The sequence below is a fragment of the Lipotes vexillifer genome, unplaced genomic scaffold, assembly GCF_000442215.2.
Source record: "Lipotes vexillifer unplaced genomic scaffold, Lipotes_vexillifer_v1.1 scaffold1457, whole genome shotgun sequence".
In the NCBI taxonomy this organism is placed as follows: domain Eukaryota; kingdom Metazoa; phylum Chordata; class Mammalia; order Artiodactyla; family Lipotidae; genus Lipotes; species Lipotes vexillifer.
Genome location: NW_006784622.1, coordinates 768,741 through 790,713, shown reverse-complemented (window position 1 = coordinate 790,713; position 21,973 = coordinate 768,741). Strand labels below are relative to the sequence as shown.

The following is a 21,973-nucleotide window of genomic DNA, read 5'->3' as shown; positions in this document are numbered from 1 at the left end:
GCAGGAATGACTCTGGAGCTTGGTTTCTTAATCCGTTCCAAGAGAGTGGTGCCTAATAGGTTATAGCAAGTGCCCATCTCCATCCCTCTTGGCCTAGCCAAGACTGATAGGGATAGGGGTATGGGTTGAAGGCTTGTTAAATCAGAGTCACAGTTAGTTATTCCCAAGTTGCCACTTCAAAGGAAAGTTACTTTTAAGGGACATAAGTTTTTAGTTGTAGGTTGTAACAAATAAGCACCTAGAGTACTGCCAAGAAGTAGCAAAAGGAAAGAATAAGTGTACACTGCCAGAAAAAGAAAAAAAAAAAAAAACTCTAGGAATCAGCCTTTTTAAAAACTCCTCATGGTTCAGTAGAGAGTGAAAAGATTGTTTTGTTCAAAGGTTGGTGGTTTTCAAAGATTTGGAATAGAATACAGAAGAAGATCTAAATTGTTGATATGAGAGAAATTGGGAAAAATTATACTGTTGAAATACAGTGAATCAAAAGGAATGGTGTATAAAGTGACCATTCCCAGACACTGGGATTTTGCAGTATCCTGGGCAATAGGAAATGAGGAAATTAGCTAGGATAGAGGAAGTGGGAATAGAAATAAGAGGATGAAAACAAGAGGTACTCAATAGATGGAATGAACAAAACTTAGCAAATGATGGAGGAGAAGGCCTAGGGAGAGGAAGAGCCAAAGATAAATTTGAACTGTCGTGCCACCCCCCACCCTGTTCCCGTGTATATGGCACATCTCCCCAACGAGAACGACGTCTTTTATTTTCTTTTGTTCACAGAATTTGATACAATGTTGAGCACATAGTAGGTACTCAAATAAATAAATATAGAATTAATTAGGTGATTTAACCTTTAGCCCTCTTATATTAAAATCAAGTAACCCCCCCCTTTAACCCCTTCACCTGACCTTTCCTTATTAGCTCATTCATACAAATTATTTAGAGTATTCTTCAGGGTTTTTCAAAAATTTTTGTTGAAATACAGTTGATTTACAATGTTGTGTTAGTTTCAGGTGTACAGCAAAGTGATTCAGTTATATATATATATATATATTCTTTTTTTTACACTCTCTTCCATTATAGGTTATTACAAGATATTTAGTATAGTTCCCTGTGCTATACAGTAGGTCGTTGTTGGTTATCTATTTTATATATAGCACCTTCAGTTTATTTTAACTCAGCAAACATTTACTGAACATTTGCTCTTACCAGGAATTGGATTGCAAATATAGTGTATCCCCTGTCCTCCAGATGCTAAGAATCTAGAGGAAGAGGAACACATATACAAATAACTTTGTGCTCTTAATCACATTATGAATGAAATTGTGTGGAATCACAGAAGAAGGGGCAATCATGTATGCCTGAGCAGTTGGAGAAAACATCGCAGATAGCATTTGAGGTAAATTTTGGTGTCTGAACAGGAATTCAACAAGAGAAGAAGTATTTCAGGCAGAAGAAGCCCTTCAATTTAGTTCATGCAAGAATGCATTCAGTTCTTTTCATGCATAGGTACTACATGATTCGGGCACAGAAAGTGTATAACTCAGTTTTGATGCTTTGGATTGATGTTCACAATAGAATGGGGAAGATAAGCAAGTAAACAATACAATACAGTGTGCTGCGTATAATAGTAAAGTTGTGAACCAAGCACAAAATAATATAGAGAAGAAAATGAAGGAGAAAGTGAGGATCTACTCTGTGTCAGGCATTTTTTCTTTACCTGCTACCAAGGGGCATATAAAGCTACACAGAAGAAAATACAACTTAGTCAAATAGTGAGCAACTTACAAAATGCTGATGCTTAGATCATATCTCTGGCTTGGGGACATATTTTCTTTGGTCTTCACAATGTTGCACTGTGTGGCAGTCATGGAATGTGCCTCTCAAACTGCCAGTTTCAGGGAGCATAGTTGACTAAGAACCTATATATATTTCAATTTAATAATTTTCCAACATTTAAAAATTGGTATTTTACTTAAGAGAATTTGATTCCTAGCTTCCCTCAGCGGAGAAAAACAATCTCCCAACATTAGGCCCGCATTCTAGAGTGCCCACCATCCATAAGAGCTGAATAGTATCTCTTCCCTTTAGATGAGATATATGCTCGATCCCCCCTCTTCCCTATTTTATTCCCAACACGAAGACCAGTTGCCATTTAACCACACTCTTGCTGTGTTGTTTTACCTCTCCTGGGTCCATTTTGCCATCCTATATGTCTTGTCTGCCTTCATTGTCATTTGAGTTTGATATCCGTTATTTTGATCACATTCTGCCATGAGAAGGATAGAGTGAAGTGACACAGGCCCGGAAGCCACGGGATCAATGCGGAGAACTAATGAAGTTCTAAGCCGGGCAGTGATAATTGAAATTGAGAGGAGCTGGATGGATTTGAGGGATCTTTCAAAGAGAGAATTGCCAAGTCATGATGTTTAATAAAACGCGGGGACTTGTAGGCAGGTAGGAGTCAAGGATGGCTATCAGATTCCTTGATGTGGTAACGGAGTATTTCATACGCTTCCCCATTTCTTTCTTATTTTCTATATATAAACTGTCCTAAACAGATATGTATTTTAATCCTTCCTATGCCAGGAAGTTTTCAGAAAACACAAGAAGAGATGTCATTGGAAATAGAAGGCTTAATGGGCATGCAAGAGAGGGACTCCATTGTTAACAGCTTACATTGAAAAAATGATCAAGATGTTAAGAGACTATGGAGGTAGCTGTTGAGAAGTATATATTAGCTTCTAGTGGCATTCAGTTAAATACTATGGCAGGGTACAAGATAGATGTTACTTAAACGTTTTGCAGTTGGAGTGTCATTGACAATGTCCTAAATCAGATCTTAAGAACTCACAGCTCAAACACCATATTGGATCCCAAATTACTCTCCTTGCTTTCTGACTCAATCCATCAAGCCTATTCTTAATTCATCCTATACAAAGTCTTTGAATTAATTGTAGTAAAATGCCACATTTATCATGTCATGCCTTATGAAGAAAACCTAGTTTCTCCAGGAACCTATACTCCTAGGTCTGGTATTCAGAAAACTTTCACGTACACCCTCAAGGAGATGTTATGGGGGCTTGGCACATCTTGTTCCTCTGCTTGGAACCCTTTCAACTGCCACACTGCCTCACATCCTAGTCCTTTTCTCATCTTTACCCTGGGTCTTTCCTCATTCTCACCAAACAATTTTGGCCCTTTTTTTTTCTTTTGTCTATTTTGTCTCTTTCTTTCTTCCAAGGAAACTTCAGTGTCGGCTACAACTGTGACTTGCCCATCACTTTAATACATTCACATGGTTTGACATTTATGCACTCCCATGACTATCAATGAGTGTTGCTCCGTCTCTGAAATCTTGAACCCTAAAATCCCATCGTGTCCACAACCTGCCACCCTCTCTTCTGTTCCCAGTTCCCCATAAATCCATCATTTGACCTTGCTATGACCTCAGTCTATCCATCCAGTCTCTGAGCATCCTCCTTGCTTCTCTTCCTTTCCTATCCTTTGTGATTTATATACTCATTCCTTTGAAAGTCAACCAAATTTCCTTTTCAAACCTCAGCCCTAAGGCAATCAAACCTTCCCTTTTTGCTGTTCAAGATTACTAAACTCCTTGGGAGAAAATCTCATAATCATGCTGACGATGTCCCATCTCAGTGCTGCTCACCAGACCCCTACCGATCCCAACATGTCTCTCTTGCCTCACAGCTGCAATTCCAGCCCTTTACTGCTTTACTTAAGTCTCCACATCCATTCTAGACTTTTCCCTCTAATGTCCTGACATCTAAATCTATAGAGCAAAGACATGTCATCAGTCAAGAACTCCTTCAGTTTCCTTCTCTTCTATCTTAAAAGGACCCTATCACTTCTTCCCTCTTAAAATAACACTATAATTTTATCTAAAGGGTGAGACAAAATGGACTTGGTAAAGAGGAAAAGGTATCCCTCTCCCAAGCCAAGGCTGAGTTATGCTATCTTAAAGCAGAGTTTCCTTTGTTCTTTTGCTAGAAAAGTTTTACAAATATAATGTGTGTGTGTTTATAATTTATAAGGAAAAATTAATGATGGACTTGCTCAAAATGACAAAAGAAAAGAAGGTCTATAATTCTGATATCTATGAGCAATAGTGACATGTCGGTGAACATACTTCCAAATTTTCTCTATGCATTTATATTACAAAGCGAGAGCAAAGTTTAAATCCTATACTGTTTTCTGTTTTCTTTATCTGAAGATGTACTGTAAAGTTCTTTTCATCTCATGATACCATTGTATTCCTTGGTATGGCTATAGCGCATGTATTTAACCAGTACCTATGATAGGACTCAGAGAATCTGGACTCTAGACCCTCTTCTCACTCCTCCTCTGTCAGGATTTGTTTCCCACGCGCTCTCCTTGTCGCCTGTACCTTCAGTCTCCCTTTCCATGGGCTGCCTCTCCCTACGCCACAGACATGCTGAGTCCCCTCCCTGCCATCCTCTAAAATCTTTCTACTACCCTGCCTCCTTCTCATCAGATACTACCATGTATCCCCCCTAAGAACAGAACTCTTTCACAGAAACAGGAATCTGTCTTCACTGTGTCACCCGTTTCCTTCTCATAAATTTTTTGGTCTACTGTAATCTGGCATTCTCTGTCCACCTGTTTGTGGACAGAGAAACTGCTTCCGCTCCGCCATCCCCTTAAAACACTTTCCCCTAAGCAGTTACCAATCCCCGAATGCGGATCTCCTGATGGCTCCTCTACTCAGCAGCTTCCAGAAAAACACAGTTTAATAAAGCAAACTTTGGGACATCCTATATGCAACTCCTAGAAGTTGTAACTGAGTGAAAACAGGCATCTCTTATTCCTGGGCTAAGACCTTTGGCCAAAGATAACATGGATTGTTAGCATGTTAAGAAGAAAAAAAAAAAAGGAAAATTTGAGGGGGAAAATTTGTTGTTGTTGTTAATCGTAAGCAACAGTAGTTAGGAATGTCTGTGTTACATTCATATGTTTATACCCTAATAAGGGGCCTGGGGCCATTCATCTTTTAATATTGCAGTATGCTGTAGAGAGTGGATGAGAGAATGACTTTGAATGATTTTCAACAGGTAATAACTATGAAAAAGATATCTTTTTATTCTCTGTGCCGTTCTAGATTTACTGCCTAAAGTAAAATTACTTTCAGGAAAATTTAGAAGATTATTTGCCAGCTAATAGACCTTTCTATCAAGTGATGTTTTTATCCTGGCATATAGCCTACAGAATTCTTTAATATGTTATTATCTGTTTTAACTTTTTAAAAAATATCTTTATTCTACCTACTTATATTGGTCACCATTCTATAGTATTTGTTGATCAATTGTCAAGTTGTGCACTAGTAATTTTCAATCTCAGTGCATGTCAGAAATTTACAGATGGGAGGCTAAGGTATAATTATATACTTGAAAATAACATATATATTATTTTGTAGTATAAATTATAGTAAATAAAAATAAATGTCTTGCTGGAGCAGATATGCAGACAATAGGCTTGTTTGACATTCTTGGCAGGGAGTGAAAGGAACATATAGATCCTGCTGATAAATTATAGTAAATAAAAATAAATGTCTTGCTGGAGCAGATATGCAGACAATAGGCTTGTTTGACATTCTTGGCAGGGAGTGAAAGGAACATATAGATACTGCTGAAATGAGGGGAATGCACCGAAATCTTGGGGTTGGTAACAGGATATACAAAAATTCAATGTATCAAAACAGGCCATAGGAGTTGAAAGTTTAAAAAATAGTGTTTGAGTCTTCCCTTCTCTAGCTTTTATTTACCTAACAATTCTCAATACTAGCTACCTAACCATCCCTTCTCCCATATTTAGAATGTGTAACTAAATTATCTTTACCAAGCGAAATAACATATAGTAAAACTGTAGGTTAAAATTCATCAACAAATACATGTTGGATGAATAAATGAAGGTATGAATGAAAGAATACATTGTCTAACTTCTGTTTGCCTTTATTGTCCTCATGTTTGTAAGGACCCTTTTAACAGTGCTGTGTCAAACCAAAGGAAGTGAACTAACGTTGACTGATCATCACCCATGTGCCAGGATCTATGCTCTGCTAGTACATATGTCATTTACTTTAATCTTTCTAACAATTCTGTGAAGTTGTTACTATTACGTACATTTTACAGACAAGGAAACTAGACTCAAAGTTAAGAAAGGTACCTAGGGCTTCCCTGGTGGCGCGGTGGTTGAGAGTCCGCCTGCCGATGCAGGGGACACGGGTTCGTGCCCCGGTCCGGGAAGATCCCACATGCCGCGGAGCGGCTAGGCCCGTGAGCCATGGCCGCTGAGCCTGCACGTCCCGAGCCTGTGCTCTGTAACAGGAGAGGCCACAACAGTGAGACGCCTGTGTACCACCTTAAAAAAAAAAAAAAAGAAAGAAAGAAAGGTACCTAATGTCAAACATCCAGCAAGGGCAAAGCTGGTACTCAAACCCAGGTCTGAATGGTCCAAGTACATGCTTTTCCATTACAAATTTTTTGAATATTTTTATGATACTGATAGGAGTGGTTTAGACTCTTTTCAAAAACAAAATTTAATGGTTTATTATTGCTATTGTTTTTATTATTTCCTTACCCTCAAATTATTTGTTTAACACAGAAGAGGCAGTATGATGTAACAGGGAAAAAATAGTATTTGGAGCCTAAAAAATCCTGTTTGAATCTGAATTCCACTATTTACTTTCTTTCTGTCTTTATGTAAGTTACTTCACTCTTCTCAGCCTCAGGGTTTTTCTTTTGTTTTTATGTGTTTTTGTGTTTTGTTTTTTAATATATAAAAAGGGGAAAATACTGTCTACCAGATAGAGGATCGTAAGAAGCCTAGCTCAGTGTTTAGCATAAAAAGAAAAATACAATAAACGTTAGTTCCCTTGAGGACATTTTTAGTATTTTACTAAGAACTTTATAACTTAAAGTCTCCCTTTTAGGTAGTTTGAATTATTACTTAATATTATAATAATAGTAATTATTATAGTTTTACTATTACTAATTAGTAAGTAATAATGTTCTTACTAAAAACAGGTCATTTTTAATATTTTAGTGGTGATCATACTTTAATTAAAATTTCATACACTTTTTATTCCTCTCACATTTGTATAATGAACATTTTCTGTTGTCATTAAATATCACAACAGTTTTAATGGCTCCAAAATATTCCCACATTCAAATAGACATACCACAGTATTTTTAACCATTTCTCCATTGTTTGGATGTTTCCAGTTACGAGTTGTTTTCTGTTTTGTTTTGTTTTGTTTTTGGAAGGAGAAGCATGATACTGCCACAAACCTTTGAACATAAATCATTGTACACATCTCTGGTTATTTCTTTAGGATAAATTCCTAGAATTGAATTACCAGATTAAATAGTATTTTAAAGTAGGAATTTCTGACAGTTAAAGAAATTCTTTGTCAGTAGGACATTCTATAAATATATATGATTATGATATCACTTTATTTTCCTCTTCTTTTTTTTTTTTTTTAAGGACAAGGCAGGAGTAGGAAAGACAAAGGGGGTCGTAGGAACTGGGAATTAAGAGAAACCTAGGGATGCAGAAACAGGAGACTCACAGAGCCTGCATATAGTCCAAGGCTGGGAAGATCAGGAGCCAGGCAGGCAGCAAGCATAGCAAACCCAAAGCACTAGCGCAAAAAATGCTTGAAACTGAGGTAGATACCAATCTTAAGGAGAAACTAGCTTGGGGCCTTTGGGCCACCGTTTTGTACAACTCCAGGGAGCATCATTCTTATTACCTGCTGTGAAGAGCAAGTGAGCAACATTAGGGAACTGGCCAGTGTCTTTAAAAGGTTAAAGATGAAAGATGGGATATAAATCTCTACCCGTGACATCTACTATCGAATACACTCTGTAGGAAAAGACTGAAGTTCATCTATGGTTCTGTCTCCCCAGGACAGTTTGGACATTAGCGAAATCAAAGTAATAAGCTAAAGGACTTAACCTTCAAGTGAGGGAAATGTTACGGGCAGTGGGTGAGCTGGGCCATTCCTGGGCTCCCTGACACCCCTGAGTGGGTGAGCTGCTGCCTGGGAGCCTCGGTACCAAGTCTGGTAATTGCAGAGTCTTTGGGAGGGCACCCGCACGCAGCGCCTCAGTTCAGTACACATGCCTTTAATTTGGTGTTTTTTAATTCAGCTCCAAGGCTGTCGTCAGCCATTTCTCCCTCTTTCCTTTAACACTGACCACCTTGTTCCCTTTTATACCCTGAACAGAGCCAAGCAGTGTGCATTGAAATCCAACATCCTTTGTGCTGTTTGAGAAATCTGAGGCTGACATCTCCGGGGCTTTTTTGTTTCTCTTGCCTCTCTCTGCCGTGACCTGCCAACTCCTTTTGGCTCTCCTGGGCTTTCGTCATGTCCCGTATCGATTGCTACCCTTTTCTTTGTTTGTGGGATGCTAAGGATGAACCCTGCAGCACAGTGACGCTGGCTTTGGACATGGTCAGGTCAGCCTCCAACCCCGAGTATATAGGTCCAGTGATATTTCACCAGACCAGGGTTGTTGTTGCATCAGCAGCTCATAATCCCTTCCTCTCTTTTTTTTTTTTTTTTTTTTAGGCTGTGCTGCCTGGCTTGCAGGATCTTAGTTCCGCAACCAGGGTTTGAACCTTGGCCCCTGGCAGTGAAAGCACCAAGTCCTAACCACTCGACTGCCAGAGAATTCTACCTACCTCTTTTCATTGTGGATTCTCTGATTCATTCATTCCTTTTTCATTCATTCCTTTCCTCAGAGTGGATTTGAGGGCAGGGGCATGTATGTTAGTAAATGCCAGAGCCACCATATTCTCCATATGAGAGTCAATTCTAAAAACGATGGTTACACACTGCTAGGTTGTCATCAAAGCTGTGAATTCATACAATAAGTTTTAAAAAAACACAGCAGTGACCTACATCCCCCTCTGAAGTTCCCTATTGCATTCCCTTTTTTCTTGCTGGCAAGTACCGTTTTCCTGTAAATCTAGCCAGAGATCCAGAAGAATCCTTTGAAGTCATCCAGTTTAACCTCTCAGTAGATGTTTGGCTCGCTCATGTTCGGTGTCTAGCCAGCTGCCCATTGAGTGAAGGATCCTCCCTCCCTTGCAAAGCAGCCTATTCTCATTTTGAACAGCTCTTGTCTCATCATTCATCCTTCAGCTAAGCCACAATTTGAATTTCTGGGCTTTCCATTTTTATTCTTGGAGCCACAAAGAACAAAATGGCTTCTACTTCTGTATTATATTCCTTAACACATTGTGGACTTTTGTTGTATCCTTTCTGAGTCTTCCCTTTATAACTTGAATATTCTCAATAAATTGGTCTGTTCATTCATTCATCAAATATTTAATGAACAATACTATGTGCCACACAAGGCACCAAGAAACAAAGATGAATATTGTATAGTTCCTGCCTACTATAAGTTTGAAGGAAAGATAGACTCATAAATATATAATGTCAAAATAACACAATATATGACATAGCTAGGCAGAGAAATTTACAAAAACTCAAGAGAGGAGTGACTTACCCAGTGAAGAGGAATTGTGGTGGTCATTTAATATTTCCTGGAGCAGATGCCATCCAAACCGTCAAGGGGGAGGTGGGAGATTTCTTGTAGAGAATGCAGCATGAGTAAAGGCCAAGAGATGAGCTATCATGTGTACTGTGCAGGAAAGAGACAGCAGTTCAGTTCAGTGTCCCTGGGGGCTAAAGTATGAAGCTAGAAATAAAGGAGACAGGGTTAAGAGCTAGATCATGAATATTTTTCTCAAATGACAAAGTATTCAGTGCCCTCTCCAAAAATTTTGATATTATCAGGAGAAATCATTGGAATATCTCCCAATCTCTGCTTGCCTCCTTCCCTACCCCTATTAATGAAGAAATTGTTATCCCTGAGGTGTCAGCTCTGGTAAGACCAATATACTCTAGTTGATGTTTTTGGAGCTAACCCAAATTACATTGAAAATACTCACCTTCCCCTCATTTCCTTCTAAAACCCAAGATCTTATTCTATAAGTTTCTACTGCCTCATAAGTCACCTAAATACTGTCTTGGTGGCTATAGACCTGATGTCACTGTGGTTGAGGTTATACAGTGAAAATGTGCTGATCACCAAACACCAAACTATCACTGTCTTTTCTGCTCTGCCTTGAATTCCATGAAGGCAGAAATCACCTGGTCTTAATCCCTAAAGCCTTAGCTTCAGGACAGTCATGTAGAAGACATTCATGTAACACCAATGCAGTCATCTGGTGTCAGTAGGTAATTAAAACCAAAAATGGATTCACATACATTCTGCTCAGAAGAACCTAATGATCAAGGCACATCTCATCCAATTCTCCTTGCTTTCTTCATTCTAGCCTCATCGTCTGTTTCTTGGACCTGGCATACCCGTTCTTACGTCAGGGATTTTACATATGTTCTTCCCTCTGCCTGGAACATTCTGTCCTCCTCTCCACCTCCCACCGTGACCCACTTAAAAGTAACTAAGTGCTCTTCACCTTCAGGAAGAGTCCCTATGTGTGGCTTTCCTGTTAGCCACTCTTACACTCTGCACTTGCCTTTTGTATGACTCATAAACTGAAAGATTCACTGCTGTAGCTCCAGGGCTTAGTCCAGTGCCAGGCACAAAGCTGGTGTTAATAAATATTAAATAAATTCATTATTTGACTACTGCTAAGTAATATCTCTGTTCAAAGAACACTGGAATTTTTCAAAGAAAACAGAATTAGAAGCCAGAAGTACAAAGACGAGATTTTAGTGGCTGTTGAATTATTAACTTCAATCTTTCAACGTATAATTGAAACGTATAATAATATATATTCAACGTATATATATTCAACGTATAATTCAACGTATATATTCAACGTATAATTGAAACATATAATAATATATATTCAACGTATAATTGTGAAAACAACCCTCTGAAATTCAGTTTTATTAATTCAGTCAATAAAAATTGCTAAGCATTACCTTGACATTTGCAGTGGTGGTATAGCTGTCAAGTTATACTTGGTCTTATCTTAACATTGAACTTTTCTGACTGAGTGCCCTAAGTAATTTTTCTGGATTAACTACTAAATTCTTATTCCTCATCTCTTTTTATCCAAGAGCAAAATTTAATCAAATGATCATAAATTTAGGAAGCTATATTTGTTGTAAGAGTATATAGAGAAATTAAATATCCAGTGACAAGGGACTGGTTAAACAAATGACCTGAGTGAAATATTATTTAGTCATTTAAGTGGATAATTACAAAGACTATCTAGCTGTATGGAAATGGCTTAAAATATACTGTGAATTAGGGAAAAAAATAGAATATAGTATGGAAACATAATGTAGCCATGGAGATGAAGATTTAAAAAGCAGATGAAAATAAAAAATAAGACGGTTTGTGAATTTGGGAGAAACGTTTAATTATGTATTACATACAAATTTTAGAGGGCTATATGTACATTGGATGTCAATTACTGTAGTCTACAGGAGTAAGTATGAAAGCTATATTAGAGTATAAACTATTCAAATTTGCATGCTGCAACAATAATGCATTCCTTGTCTGTATCTACAGCAAATTAAAACCTGTTTATTACTGAAAAGTGTCTCACATTTGCTATGACTCTAGAAGAGGTCCCTGCCTTCTGAAGTCAAACTTCCTTATTAATAGGAAAACACATTTCTTTGCTGGATAAATAGTATTAGAGCAACAATACCAGAAATAGCAGAAGGAAAACACCTAAATTTCACTACTCTGTCAAATCAGATGTTTTTCATGTGACTCATTTCCTTCCATTCTTTTTCTATGTGTGTATAATTTTTACAATGGACACTAATGATTTTTTTACATTTTCTCATATTACACAGTTTGTAAGCCTTTATTTCCTACTTCATAATGATCATTTTAATTGCTAATAAAGGAAGCATTTCTTAGAAGCAAAAATATAAGGCCCTTGAATTCTTGCAATGCAGGGACAAACCTGAGTGTTGTCCTGACCTTCCTTTGTCTGCTGACAGTGCACTTTATAGCTTTGCATACAAGGCTGTTATCACCTGATTTCCATTTGAGTAGTAAGATGATAACGCAGAGTACAAGGGGAACTAGGTTTAGGTGACAGCCACATCATTTAATGTCTGCTTATTGTTTCTACAGGGGAATTCTGGCCTGGGATTCAGTATTGCTGGAGGGACAGATAATCCCCACATTGGAGATGACCCTGGCATATTTATTACGAAGATTATACCTGGAGGTGCTGCAGCAGAGGATGGCAGACTCAGGTAAAGATCTGAAATGTTAGAATTATTTGGAAAGTAAATCTGCCACATCAATGAGACGTACTTGTGCCTTTGGAGAGTAATAATTCTCCAAAAGTTCTGTACTTGAAAGAGAAGACTGTCAAAGCAAGCTTTCTGTGATGACTTTCCAGATCTCTTATTACTTATTGAATTTCAGCTAGTATTTAATCTGTGTTTGTTGATGGCTACCACATTCAACATTGAGCCAGGCAGTGTGAGGAAGGGATACAGATGTATCTTTTGTTCCATGAGGCCTTCAGTCTGATTGGAAAGAAGAATACTATGAGCTGATGAGCAAATAATAAACTGTGTAGAGAACAATGTATTGTAACTATTGTAGTGTTAGCAAAGAAATTCCATGTTATGCACCTCGTGTGTGTTCATGGATTTGGCAACCATTTAAAAGGGCTTTCTGTAGGAGTTTGGATGGAAAGAGTCTGAAAAGCTATTCTGTAAGAAGATTCCAGTCTGAGTCTTAAAAAAATAATTTATTAACCCCACAACCCTGAATGAGAACACAGAGGGAGAAGAAGCAAGTGGTCCCAGGAAAGAAGGAAATCACGTGTCTTGGATGAAAAGCACCAGGTGAGGTTCTGTAGCCGGATCTTGCTCAGGATAGAATAGTGGTGGCTTGAGCCAGGGACCCTCTCTTTGAAGTACTAAAGATTATTTGGCAAAATAAAAGAGTCACCCACATGGGGCTCTTGGTAAATAATATAAAATTCTATCAGAGATCAAAACACTAGCTAGGGGCTTCCCTGGTGGCACAGTGGTTAAGAATCCGCCTGCCAACGCAGGGGACACAGGTTTGAGCCCTCGACCGGGAAGATCCCACATGCCGCGGAGCAACTAAGCCCATGCGCCACAACTACTGAGCCTGTGCTCTAGAGCTCGCAAGCCACAACTACTGAGCCCACGTGCCACAGCTACTGAAGCCTGCGCACCTAGAGTCCGTGCTCCACAACAAGAGAAGCCACCGCAATGAGAAGTCCGTGCGCAGCCCCCGCTCGCCGCAACTAGAGAAAGCCCGCGCACAGCAACAAAGACCCAACATAGCCAAAAATAAATAAATAAAACACTAGCTAAAGGAATTGTAGATTGAACAATTAGGAGAGATTTCCTAGGGGAGAAAAGCATGTCCCGATGTTATTTTAGCACCTCTACTAGATTGTAAATCTCCTCAGGCCAAGCAGTTATATTATAGATGTGAATCCATAAATTCTTGCTGAATGAAAGAGAGAGTTTTTGAATGAATGGATGAATGAGTGAATAAAATGAGAAGAGAAAGGAGGGTAAATTAATGAGTGGAGAGAGAGGGTAGCACAGGCCAAGGCCTGTAGGTAAGAATGGTTTTAGCTTGCATGGAGCCACACTGAAAACTCTGACCTAAGTGGCAGAAATGTAAGCTTTGGAGCCCTTCCTCAGTCTGCTTTTTTAAGCATAAAGAAGCTAGCTTACTGGTTTTTTATAAAGCAGCCAAGGACACTTTTTCCCTATCCAACTGTTCTGATGCAGTGATTACTTTGGACAGCTGCATCTTTGCCGCTTGTGGAGGAAAATCACACTTTTTTTTCCAGGTACATCGGCATCCCCTATCAACAACAAAAGAAATAAGTGATGCTCCCACAGAAAACACATGCTTTTTGAATAGAATTTTCAGGCTGAATTGACTAAATTAATTTCTGGGTGAGGGAATGTCCATGCTGCAGAGTGAGAGATTAGAACTAGATGCTGTGTAATTCTAGGACTCATGGTGGGGATAGTGATTGCTAATACTGGACCCTGGAGAAGCTCCATTTTAAAAGTTTAGAAATAAAGTTGTTAAAGGAAACTTCAGAAAAGTGGGCCACCATCATTATTTCATACCACTCTTTACCTAGAAGTAGGGGAACTTTCGCCTCAGCCAAACTTTGGCCCTAAGCTTCAGATAAACTTCATGTTATGTTATTCTACAATTAAGAATGAAAAATGGCATCTCTTAGAGTACCACCACCCTTTGCTCATGCCTACGGAGATAAAGGGAAGTTCTGCTGTGTTGGGAGCATCATTCAATAGTTGTAAAGAGAATAATCATAATGACAGCTAACATTTATTGAGCTTTCACCATGTGTGGAGCATTGGGCTAAGATAGATAGGTAGGTAGATAGATAGGTTGGTAGGTGGGTGGATGGTTGGATGGATGGAAACATAGATTGATTGACAGATAGGTTGGTAATATAAATAGAGATGTAGGTACACACAGACACACACTATCTTCTATACACTTACCACAGCCATATGAGGCAGGTACAGTTATTATGGCCATAATAATATGGACTCAGGAAATTAAGAATTAAATATTTTAAGAAGATCACCCATCTAACTTTGAATACATTCCAAAATCGAGTCCTGTCTATCGCTTAAGTACTCTCTAAACGCTAATTCAATAGGGGAATCCCCTACCTCATGTGGTCCTGGCCTAAAAATTCCCAAAGATAAAGTTTTTCACAATGGTAATGCGCAACTCTGAACAGTTACGAAGTTTGCTATTTTTCTACTGAGCCACAGTTGTTTTTATTGTGAACTCTACCCACTGGTCTGCATTCTGGCTTCCTGGAGCCAGGGCCGTGACCTATGACTGTGTATGTGAATTTTGCCTCGTGAGGTTGTGCAGTGAATGACCTGAAAAGCTCTGAACAGTGGTCCTAGCAGGAGCAACCCTATACCAACTCCCCAGTCTGCATCACAGCCTTGTGCCTATGTGAAGACAGCTCTGGTGCGGGTCTCCAGTTCTTTGTGATAGATCCTTGCTACTACCACTGAGACTGTTTCCCACCTTACTCCTTCCTGCCATGAACTTGAATGGTTTGGGGACATCTAAGAGTTCAAGAATAACACTCAGTTGAAAATCTGGCAGCGTGACATTAAGATAGATTTCAGAATTTAGCAATTTATCTGGTTCAAAGCCTACTTTTTACAGATGGGAAAGCTGAGGCTCAGATGAGTGATTTATCCTGAGGCATAAATCATTTGGGGGGTCTGTTTTAACTAGACTCCAAATGTCTTTTTCTTAAACTTTTTATTTTATATTGGAGTATAGTTGATTAGCAATGCTGTGATAGTTTCAGGTGGATCTCAAAGTGATTCAGTTATACATATACATGTATTTATTCTTTTTCAAATTCTTTCCCATTTAGGTTGTTACAAAATATTGAGCAGAGTTCCCTGTGCCATACAGTAGGTCCTTTTAGGCTATCCATTTTAAACATAGCAGTGTGTACATGTCAATCCCAAACTCCCTAAATATCCGTTCCCCTGACCCTTCCCACCTGGTAACCATAAGTTCGTTCTCTAAGTCTGTGAGTCTGTTTCTGTTTTGTAAATAAGTTCATTTGTATCATTTCTTTTTTGATTCCACATATAAGTGATACCATACAATACCTACAATATTTTTCTTTCTCTGTCTGACTTGCTTCACTCAGTATGACAATCTCTAGGTCCGTCCATGTTGCTGAAAGCATTATTTCATTCTTTTTAGTGTCTGAGTAATATTCCATTGTATATATGTGCCACATCTTCTTTATCCATTCCTCTGTCGATAGACATTTAGGTTGCTTCCATGTCTTGGCTATTGTAAACAGTGCTGCAGTGAACATTGGGGTGCATGTGTCTTTTCGGACCCTTAGACTCCAAATGTCTTGACTCAAGTAATTAATGATCTAAGGTAGTGTTAAGTGGCAGTAACACCTAAGCCCATCTAAGAAGTCTTTTTCTCAGTGTAACAGGAACACTCTTTGAAGCTGGACTAACAATGTGTGAGGAGTGCTTTCTATCCCACCATTAGTCCTTGTGAACATGGAATCAGCAAATAACAATGAACTCTGGAAAGATGTAGGTTCTGATGCCTGTATACTAACATAGTTGATTTTGGAAAGATTAAACTCCTTTGGTTGCTGTTTTCTTATCTATAAAGTGATGACAATTACACCTTTTCTGAGGATTCAGTGAGATAACCTAAGTCCCTAGCTATGCCAAGCATATAGTACATGCTCAGTAAATTTTAGTAATGTTTCCCCCTTTTCCTTACCAGCCCTCTCTACCTCTCAGTGGTCTTTCCCCTTCTGTTGCTTCCATTCCTTCTTCTTTTTCTCTCCTCTCATCCCTTCCACCTTTCTTTCAGTTCCCGTTCATCCTCTACGGCCTTCCCTAAGCTTCCTGTTCCTATCTTTTCACATGCCCTATTCTCTTGATCATAACATGAAATTAAAATCCATTTAGAAACAGGTATGGTACTAAAAAAGGTTCTGTGTTTCTATTCTCAAGTTTATAATACAGTCAACTGAATCTGCTATGTTTCCCTTACTTAAAAACTAAGCCCACAAACTAAACATAGTTTTGTTTTTGTTTTTTTTTAAGTTGACAAATTCTTTGGTGCTGTGAGTTAGGAACTTGTAAAAACTTTTCTGATGTATCCTTCACATTATAAATTATATTTTTAACAGTTAAATAATGCTAAAAGTGAAAGAGAAGCTGAGGCCCAGAAAAGTGATGTGTTGGGTCTGCTCCAAGGAGAGTAGTAATCTGGACTTTTCAGTGGATATGTAATAATCAGGTCAATAATCATAATAGCAAGGACCACATAGTACTTCAGTGTACCAAGTACTTTTCTGACACATTAACTCATTTAAAGTGTATAACAGCTTGACGAGACCTATACTTTTATTACTCTCTCTTTTCAGGTAAGAAAATCAAGGAACTGAGATAAGAGGTTAAGTAACTTGGCAAGATTGTAAATGTTAGAGCCAGACTTTGAACATAGGCAGTCTGCGTCTAATGCCCATGTATTTTATATTCTAAGTTATGCTGCAGGGGGAAAAAGAATGATATTTAAAAGACACACTATGGTAAGCAGTATTCTAAAAATGCCACACCTCATGATTCCACACCCTAATCCATAGAACCTGTGACTTTGATGAGCTATCACTCCTGTGATTTTGTTACAGTGCATGGTATAGTTGACCTAAGATAGGGAGACTATTCAGGTGAGCCTGATCTAATCACATGAGCCCTAAAAGTAGAGGGCTTTCTCTGGCTGGTGGCAGAAGAGGAAGTCAAAGAGATTCAAAATCTGTGAAGTACTCAGCACTGTTCCTGGTTTGAAGACGGAGGAGGCCGTGTGAGAAAGTACAAGGTTGGCCTCTCGGAGCACACAGAGGCCTCCGGCTGATAGCTAACAAGGAAGCAGTGACCTCCATCTCACAACTGCAAGGACCTGTGTCTTACCACAGCCTTATAAGCTGGGAAGAAGACCCACAGCTCCAGATGAGAATGTAGTTGGTTGACACTTGGATTTCAGCCTTGTGAGAACCTGAGCAGAGATTCCAGCCACACTGTGTCAGACTTCTGACTTATACAGATAGTGAGCTAATAAATAGGTCTTGGTTTTGGTTTTTAGGGTTTTTTTAAATTAATTTATTTTATTTATTATTTATTTTGGGCCGTTTTTAATTAATTTATTTTATTTATTATTTATTTTTGGCTGTGTTGGGTCTTCATTGCTGCGCGTGAGCTCTCTCTAGTTGGCGGCGAGTGGGGGCCACTCTTCGTTGCGGTGCGTGGGCTTCAGTAGTTGCGGCTCGCAGGCTCCAGAGCACAGGCTCGGTAGTTGTGGTGCACGGGCTTAGTTGCTCCGCGGCATGTGGGATCCTCCCAGACCAGGGCTCGAGCCCGTGTCCCCTGCGTTGGCAGGCGGACTCTCAACCACTGCACCACCAGGGAAGTCGCTAGGTCTTGTTTTAAGCTGCTAAATTTGTGGTAATTTTGTAAGGAGCAACAAAACATTAATATCTACATTATTCGAGGAGTTCTGAGTTCATTATGAAAAGTCTTCCTGTATGTGCTCCATCACACCCAATATAAAGCAAGTGTGTAGGTTTAAGACACAGATAAGGTGAGAGGTGACTTTCTCCTTAATTAGATTAGACTCCAAACTGAACTCAAGTCCCAGTGGTTGCCCCAGAAGAGAGATATAGGAGAAAGAACATACTATTTGGAGTAGAAGACCTGGGTTTCAAGTTCTCCTTTCTAGCTAAGTGACCTTAGACCTCTTTTTAAGCTCTCTGTGCTCCAGTTCCCTTTCTGGTAAATTGTAAGTAGGAGCATATATATCAGGAAGCTGTAATGCGTTGCTTTAAACTGCAACTGCTGTGGTAACTCGTCAGGGAGCAATAAAAAGCTAATATGGACTCTATGGCATTTTGGACCCTAATATTCACTTAGGCTGAGGTGCAGACTGGCTTGTCTCTGCCAGCACTACCACACTCTGTTCTTCAGAAACACTGATCAGGCCTCATGGCTGGGCTCAGGCCCTTCACACACCTGGAGGCAAGATGTGAAAAGCAATCAGAAACAAGGGGTGGATCAAGGTCAGAAATAGGGAAGAAACCAGTCCCCCAAGGTGAGGGACAGCAGATACAGAGATTAGCTGAAATACACTGTTACATCTGACGGCTAGGGATGTTAGTCTGGGCTGGAGGGAGAGTGAGAGCCAGAAGCTATAAGGAAAATGTGAGATGAAGGCTAAGTTAAAAGGCAAGGCAAGGGCTTCCCTGGTGGCGCAGTGGTTGAGAGTCCGCCTGCCCATGCAGGGGACACGGGTTCGTGCCCCGGTCCGGGAAGATCCCACATGCCATGGAGCGGCTGGGCCCGTGAGCCATGACCGCTGAGCCTGCACGTCCGGAGCCTGTGCTCCTCAACGGGAGAGGCCACAACAGTGAGAGGCCCGCGTACCGCAAAAAAAAAAAAAAAAAAAGGCAAGGCAAGAGAGCATATGAGGGTTTAAATGAATTCCTTTGGATAGTGATCCTTTTCCTGTGCAACTTCTTTTTCTTGTGTATATATTTTTATAGATACGATAATTGTCCTTTGCAGAATATGTATAAAATTCAGAAAAGTAGATAATAACTAAACAAAACACAACACATTCATGTTTAGACTAAATAGAGTCAATAAGTATTCACATTTTTGTACACTTATTTCTGGTAATTTTTTTTGCTATTTTACTTATTTTTATTTAGATCACACTGTATATAATATTTAGCATTTGTTTAATTTCACATAACTTTATTTCATAAACCTTTCCCCATATCATTTTTTTAAAAGCCTTATACATATTTTAATTGCTGTTTAATAATACATTTACTGTTTACATTCTTAGAAGTTTAGGTTGTTTTCAGTTTCTCTACATTTTAAATAACTGGCAGTCTTTTGGAAGACATTGCTGACTCTGTTTCTCATAAATTCCTTAGGATATATTTGTAGCAGTAGAATTTCTGCACCAAAAGATATGAACATTCTAAAGAATTTTGATACATATTGCTAAATTTCCTTCCAGAAGGACTCTACCAAATTTTACTTCTACCACTGATGTTAGGGAGGGACTATTTTACAATATGTCATCAGCATTTCATGTGCTTGAATGTATATGATTTTAGGCTGTTTACCAAGGCAAACAATGGTATATTTCCTTGCTTTGCTTTGCATTTGTTTGATTAACAGAAAGATTGAACTTTAAAAAAAATGTAACAAGTCATTTGTATTATTTCTTCTAGAAGTTGTCATTAAAATTTGATAACATTACCTATCTTTAAAGTTAGAACATTTTTGAAAGAACATTAGGTTTTCTTCCAGAGCAAAATAGATATACGTCCATGCTTTGAAGAATGGTTTTTATTTCAACTTTTGTATCTGAACCATAAAAATGCCCTCTGTGTGGCTTCAAGTCTCAGGATTGCTGAGGACCAATATTGATCTGTCATCCTGGGGAAGAGCTATCCCGTGACAGCCTCCACTTGGCAAAGCAGCAATGACATTTTACACAACAGTGCATTTATTAAACCCATCCACAGCACAAAAGCAGCATGTAGTGGCAGGCAGAAGAGATGGCTACTTGCCAGTTTCCTGACAAGTGACACAATTTAATCTCTTAGCCCTCAGCACAATCATTTCTACTCCCAGACAAGATGGGAAAAAAAAAACAAAAAACAAGTTTGCTTTAAGTTCATTACTTCATTTGTTCCTTCTATGTCTGTTTACAAGTAAGGTTGGCTTCGTCCTTATAAAAGCCATATATGTTGATTTCAAATAAGAATGCTATTGTTCATACTGAGGCTTGACTATACTGACTGAAGTCGAGAGGTAAAGGACCAATGTTTCAAGAACACAACCTCTGTGTATAAATTACAACATCATCCTTTGGCTGTTCATCCTTTTGATTTTTCATTAATTTATACCCATTAACTCACTAGTAATTTTTAAATAATAACATGAGGAAAAGAGAGGCAAAGGGGAAGAACAGAGGGAGAAAAAGGAAAAGGAAGAAGAAACACTGGTGATCATCAGAAGATGAAGACATCATATAACTTAGAAATGGAGAAGGCAAAGCTAAATTAAAATTTTTTCTGTGCCAATGAGAAGCACTAAGCAGCGGAAAGGGAGCAACTTTCAAGCATCACAGTCTGAAACTTACTCCCAAGACTCACCTTCAGACTGTTGAAGGAAATAAAAGATTTCCAGTAAGTGAAACAGCATAAGAGATTGCTAACTCCATAGAATACCTCTCCACCTTGAACTTGCATTAGTTTGGATGGTGGGAAACAAAAACCTTGAGTTACCAAGTCCAACATGTCAACTTCCACCAAATGTGTGACTCTTGTACCAAATGACTACAATAATGCTAAATTTTTCATTCAAAGACAAAGACTCTCAATGTCTTCAAAGCCGTGTGAACTTTTCTTTCATTACAGTTTTGAGGCAAAAGCAGCACAAAAGCCCAACCATTGCCCTGAACAAGAAGATTTTCATGAGAAGGGAGATTTCATCATCCAGTGCAAATTACACCAGCACTCTCCTTAGAAAAAAAGTATGATTGGGATCTCGGTGGACTCATAGATTATTTCCTTCCATCTCTGCCCACAGAATGAAAAGGGGTAGGATGGAACAGTCCTCTGTCCTTTGATTTCCTCTATCAATATTATCAGCCCCCCCCAAAAAAGGAAAAATAAATTATCAGCCCTAAATATGCTGACAACCTGTTTAGACAAGAAAAAAATCAATTAGCAAGTAGTTCCATAGTGACTGGTAATAACAAGTCCTCAACAATTTAGAACTACACAGGAAAATTTCTGAACAAGAAGAATAATTTCAGCTATATATCTGGTAGTATGCCAAGTATACAAGTGCAGTCTTTCACAGCTAGAAAGGCATATCCAACAGTTTTCTGATTTTCGTCTACTGTTACATAATCTAATAAAATAAATCTCTCTATGGGGTTAAATGAAATAGATTTTTAGCAAACATGCCCTCTCTTTTTTAGCAAATTGTGCCAAGACTCCTGAATATCCACACTCAAAAGAATTAAGTTGGGCTTATCTCATACCATACACAAAAATTAACTAAATGTGAATCATAGACCTAAATGTAAGAGCTAAACTTATAAACTCTTAGAAGAAAATATAGGAGTAATTCTTCATGACCTTGGATTAAGCAGTGCTTTCTTATCATAACATTAAAAGCAACAACAGGGGGCTTCCCTGGTGGCCCAGTGGTTGAGAGTCCGCCTGTCGATGCAGGGGGCACGGGTTCGTGCCCCGGTCCGGGAAGATCCCACATGCCGCG

General features: G+C 38.9%; 1 protein-coding gene across 5 annotated transcripts in view; it reads left to right on the top strand.

Moving 5' to 3' along the window:
- DLG2 (discs large MAGUK scaffold protein 2) overlaps positions 1–21,973 on the top strand; it is a 1,040,068-nt gene that overhangs the window by 390,234 nt on the left and 627,861 nt on the right. For all 5 annotated transcript variants that reach the window (XM_007456974.1, XM_007456973.1, XM_007456975.1 and 2 more), the window contains one exon: positions 12,177–12,301. In XM_007456974.1, the coding sequence (XP_007457036.1) occupies positions 12,177–12,301 (125 nt within the window). The remainder of the gene's footprint in view (positions 1–12,176; positions 12,302–21,973) is intronic.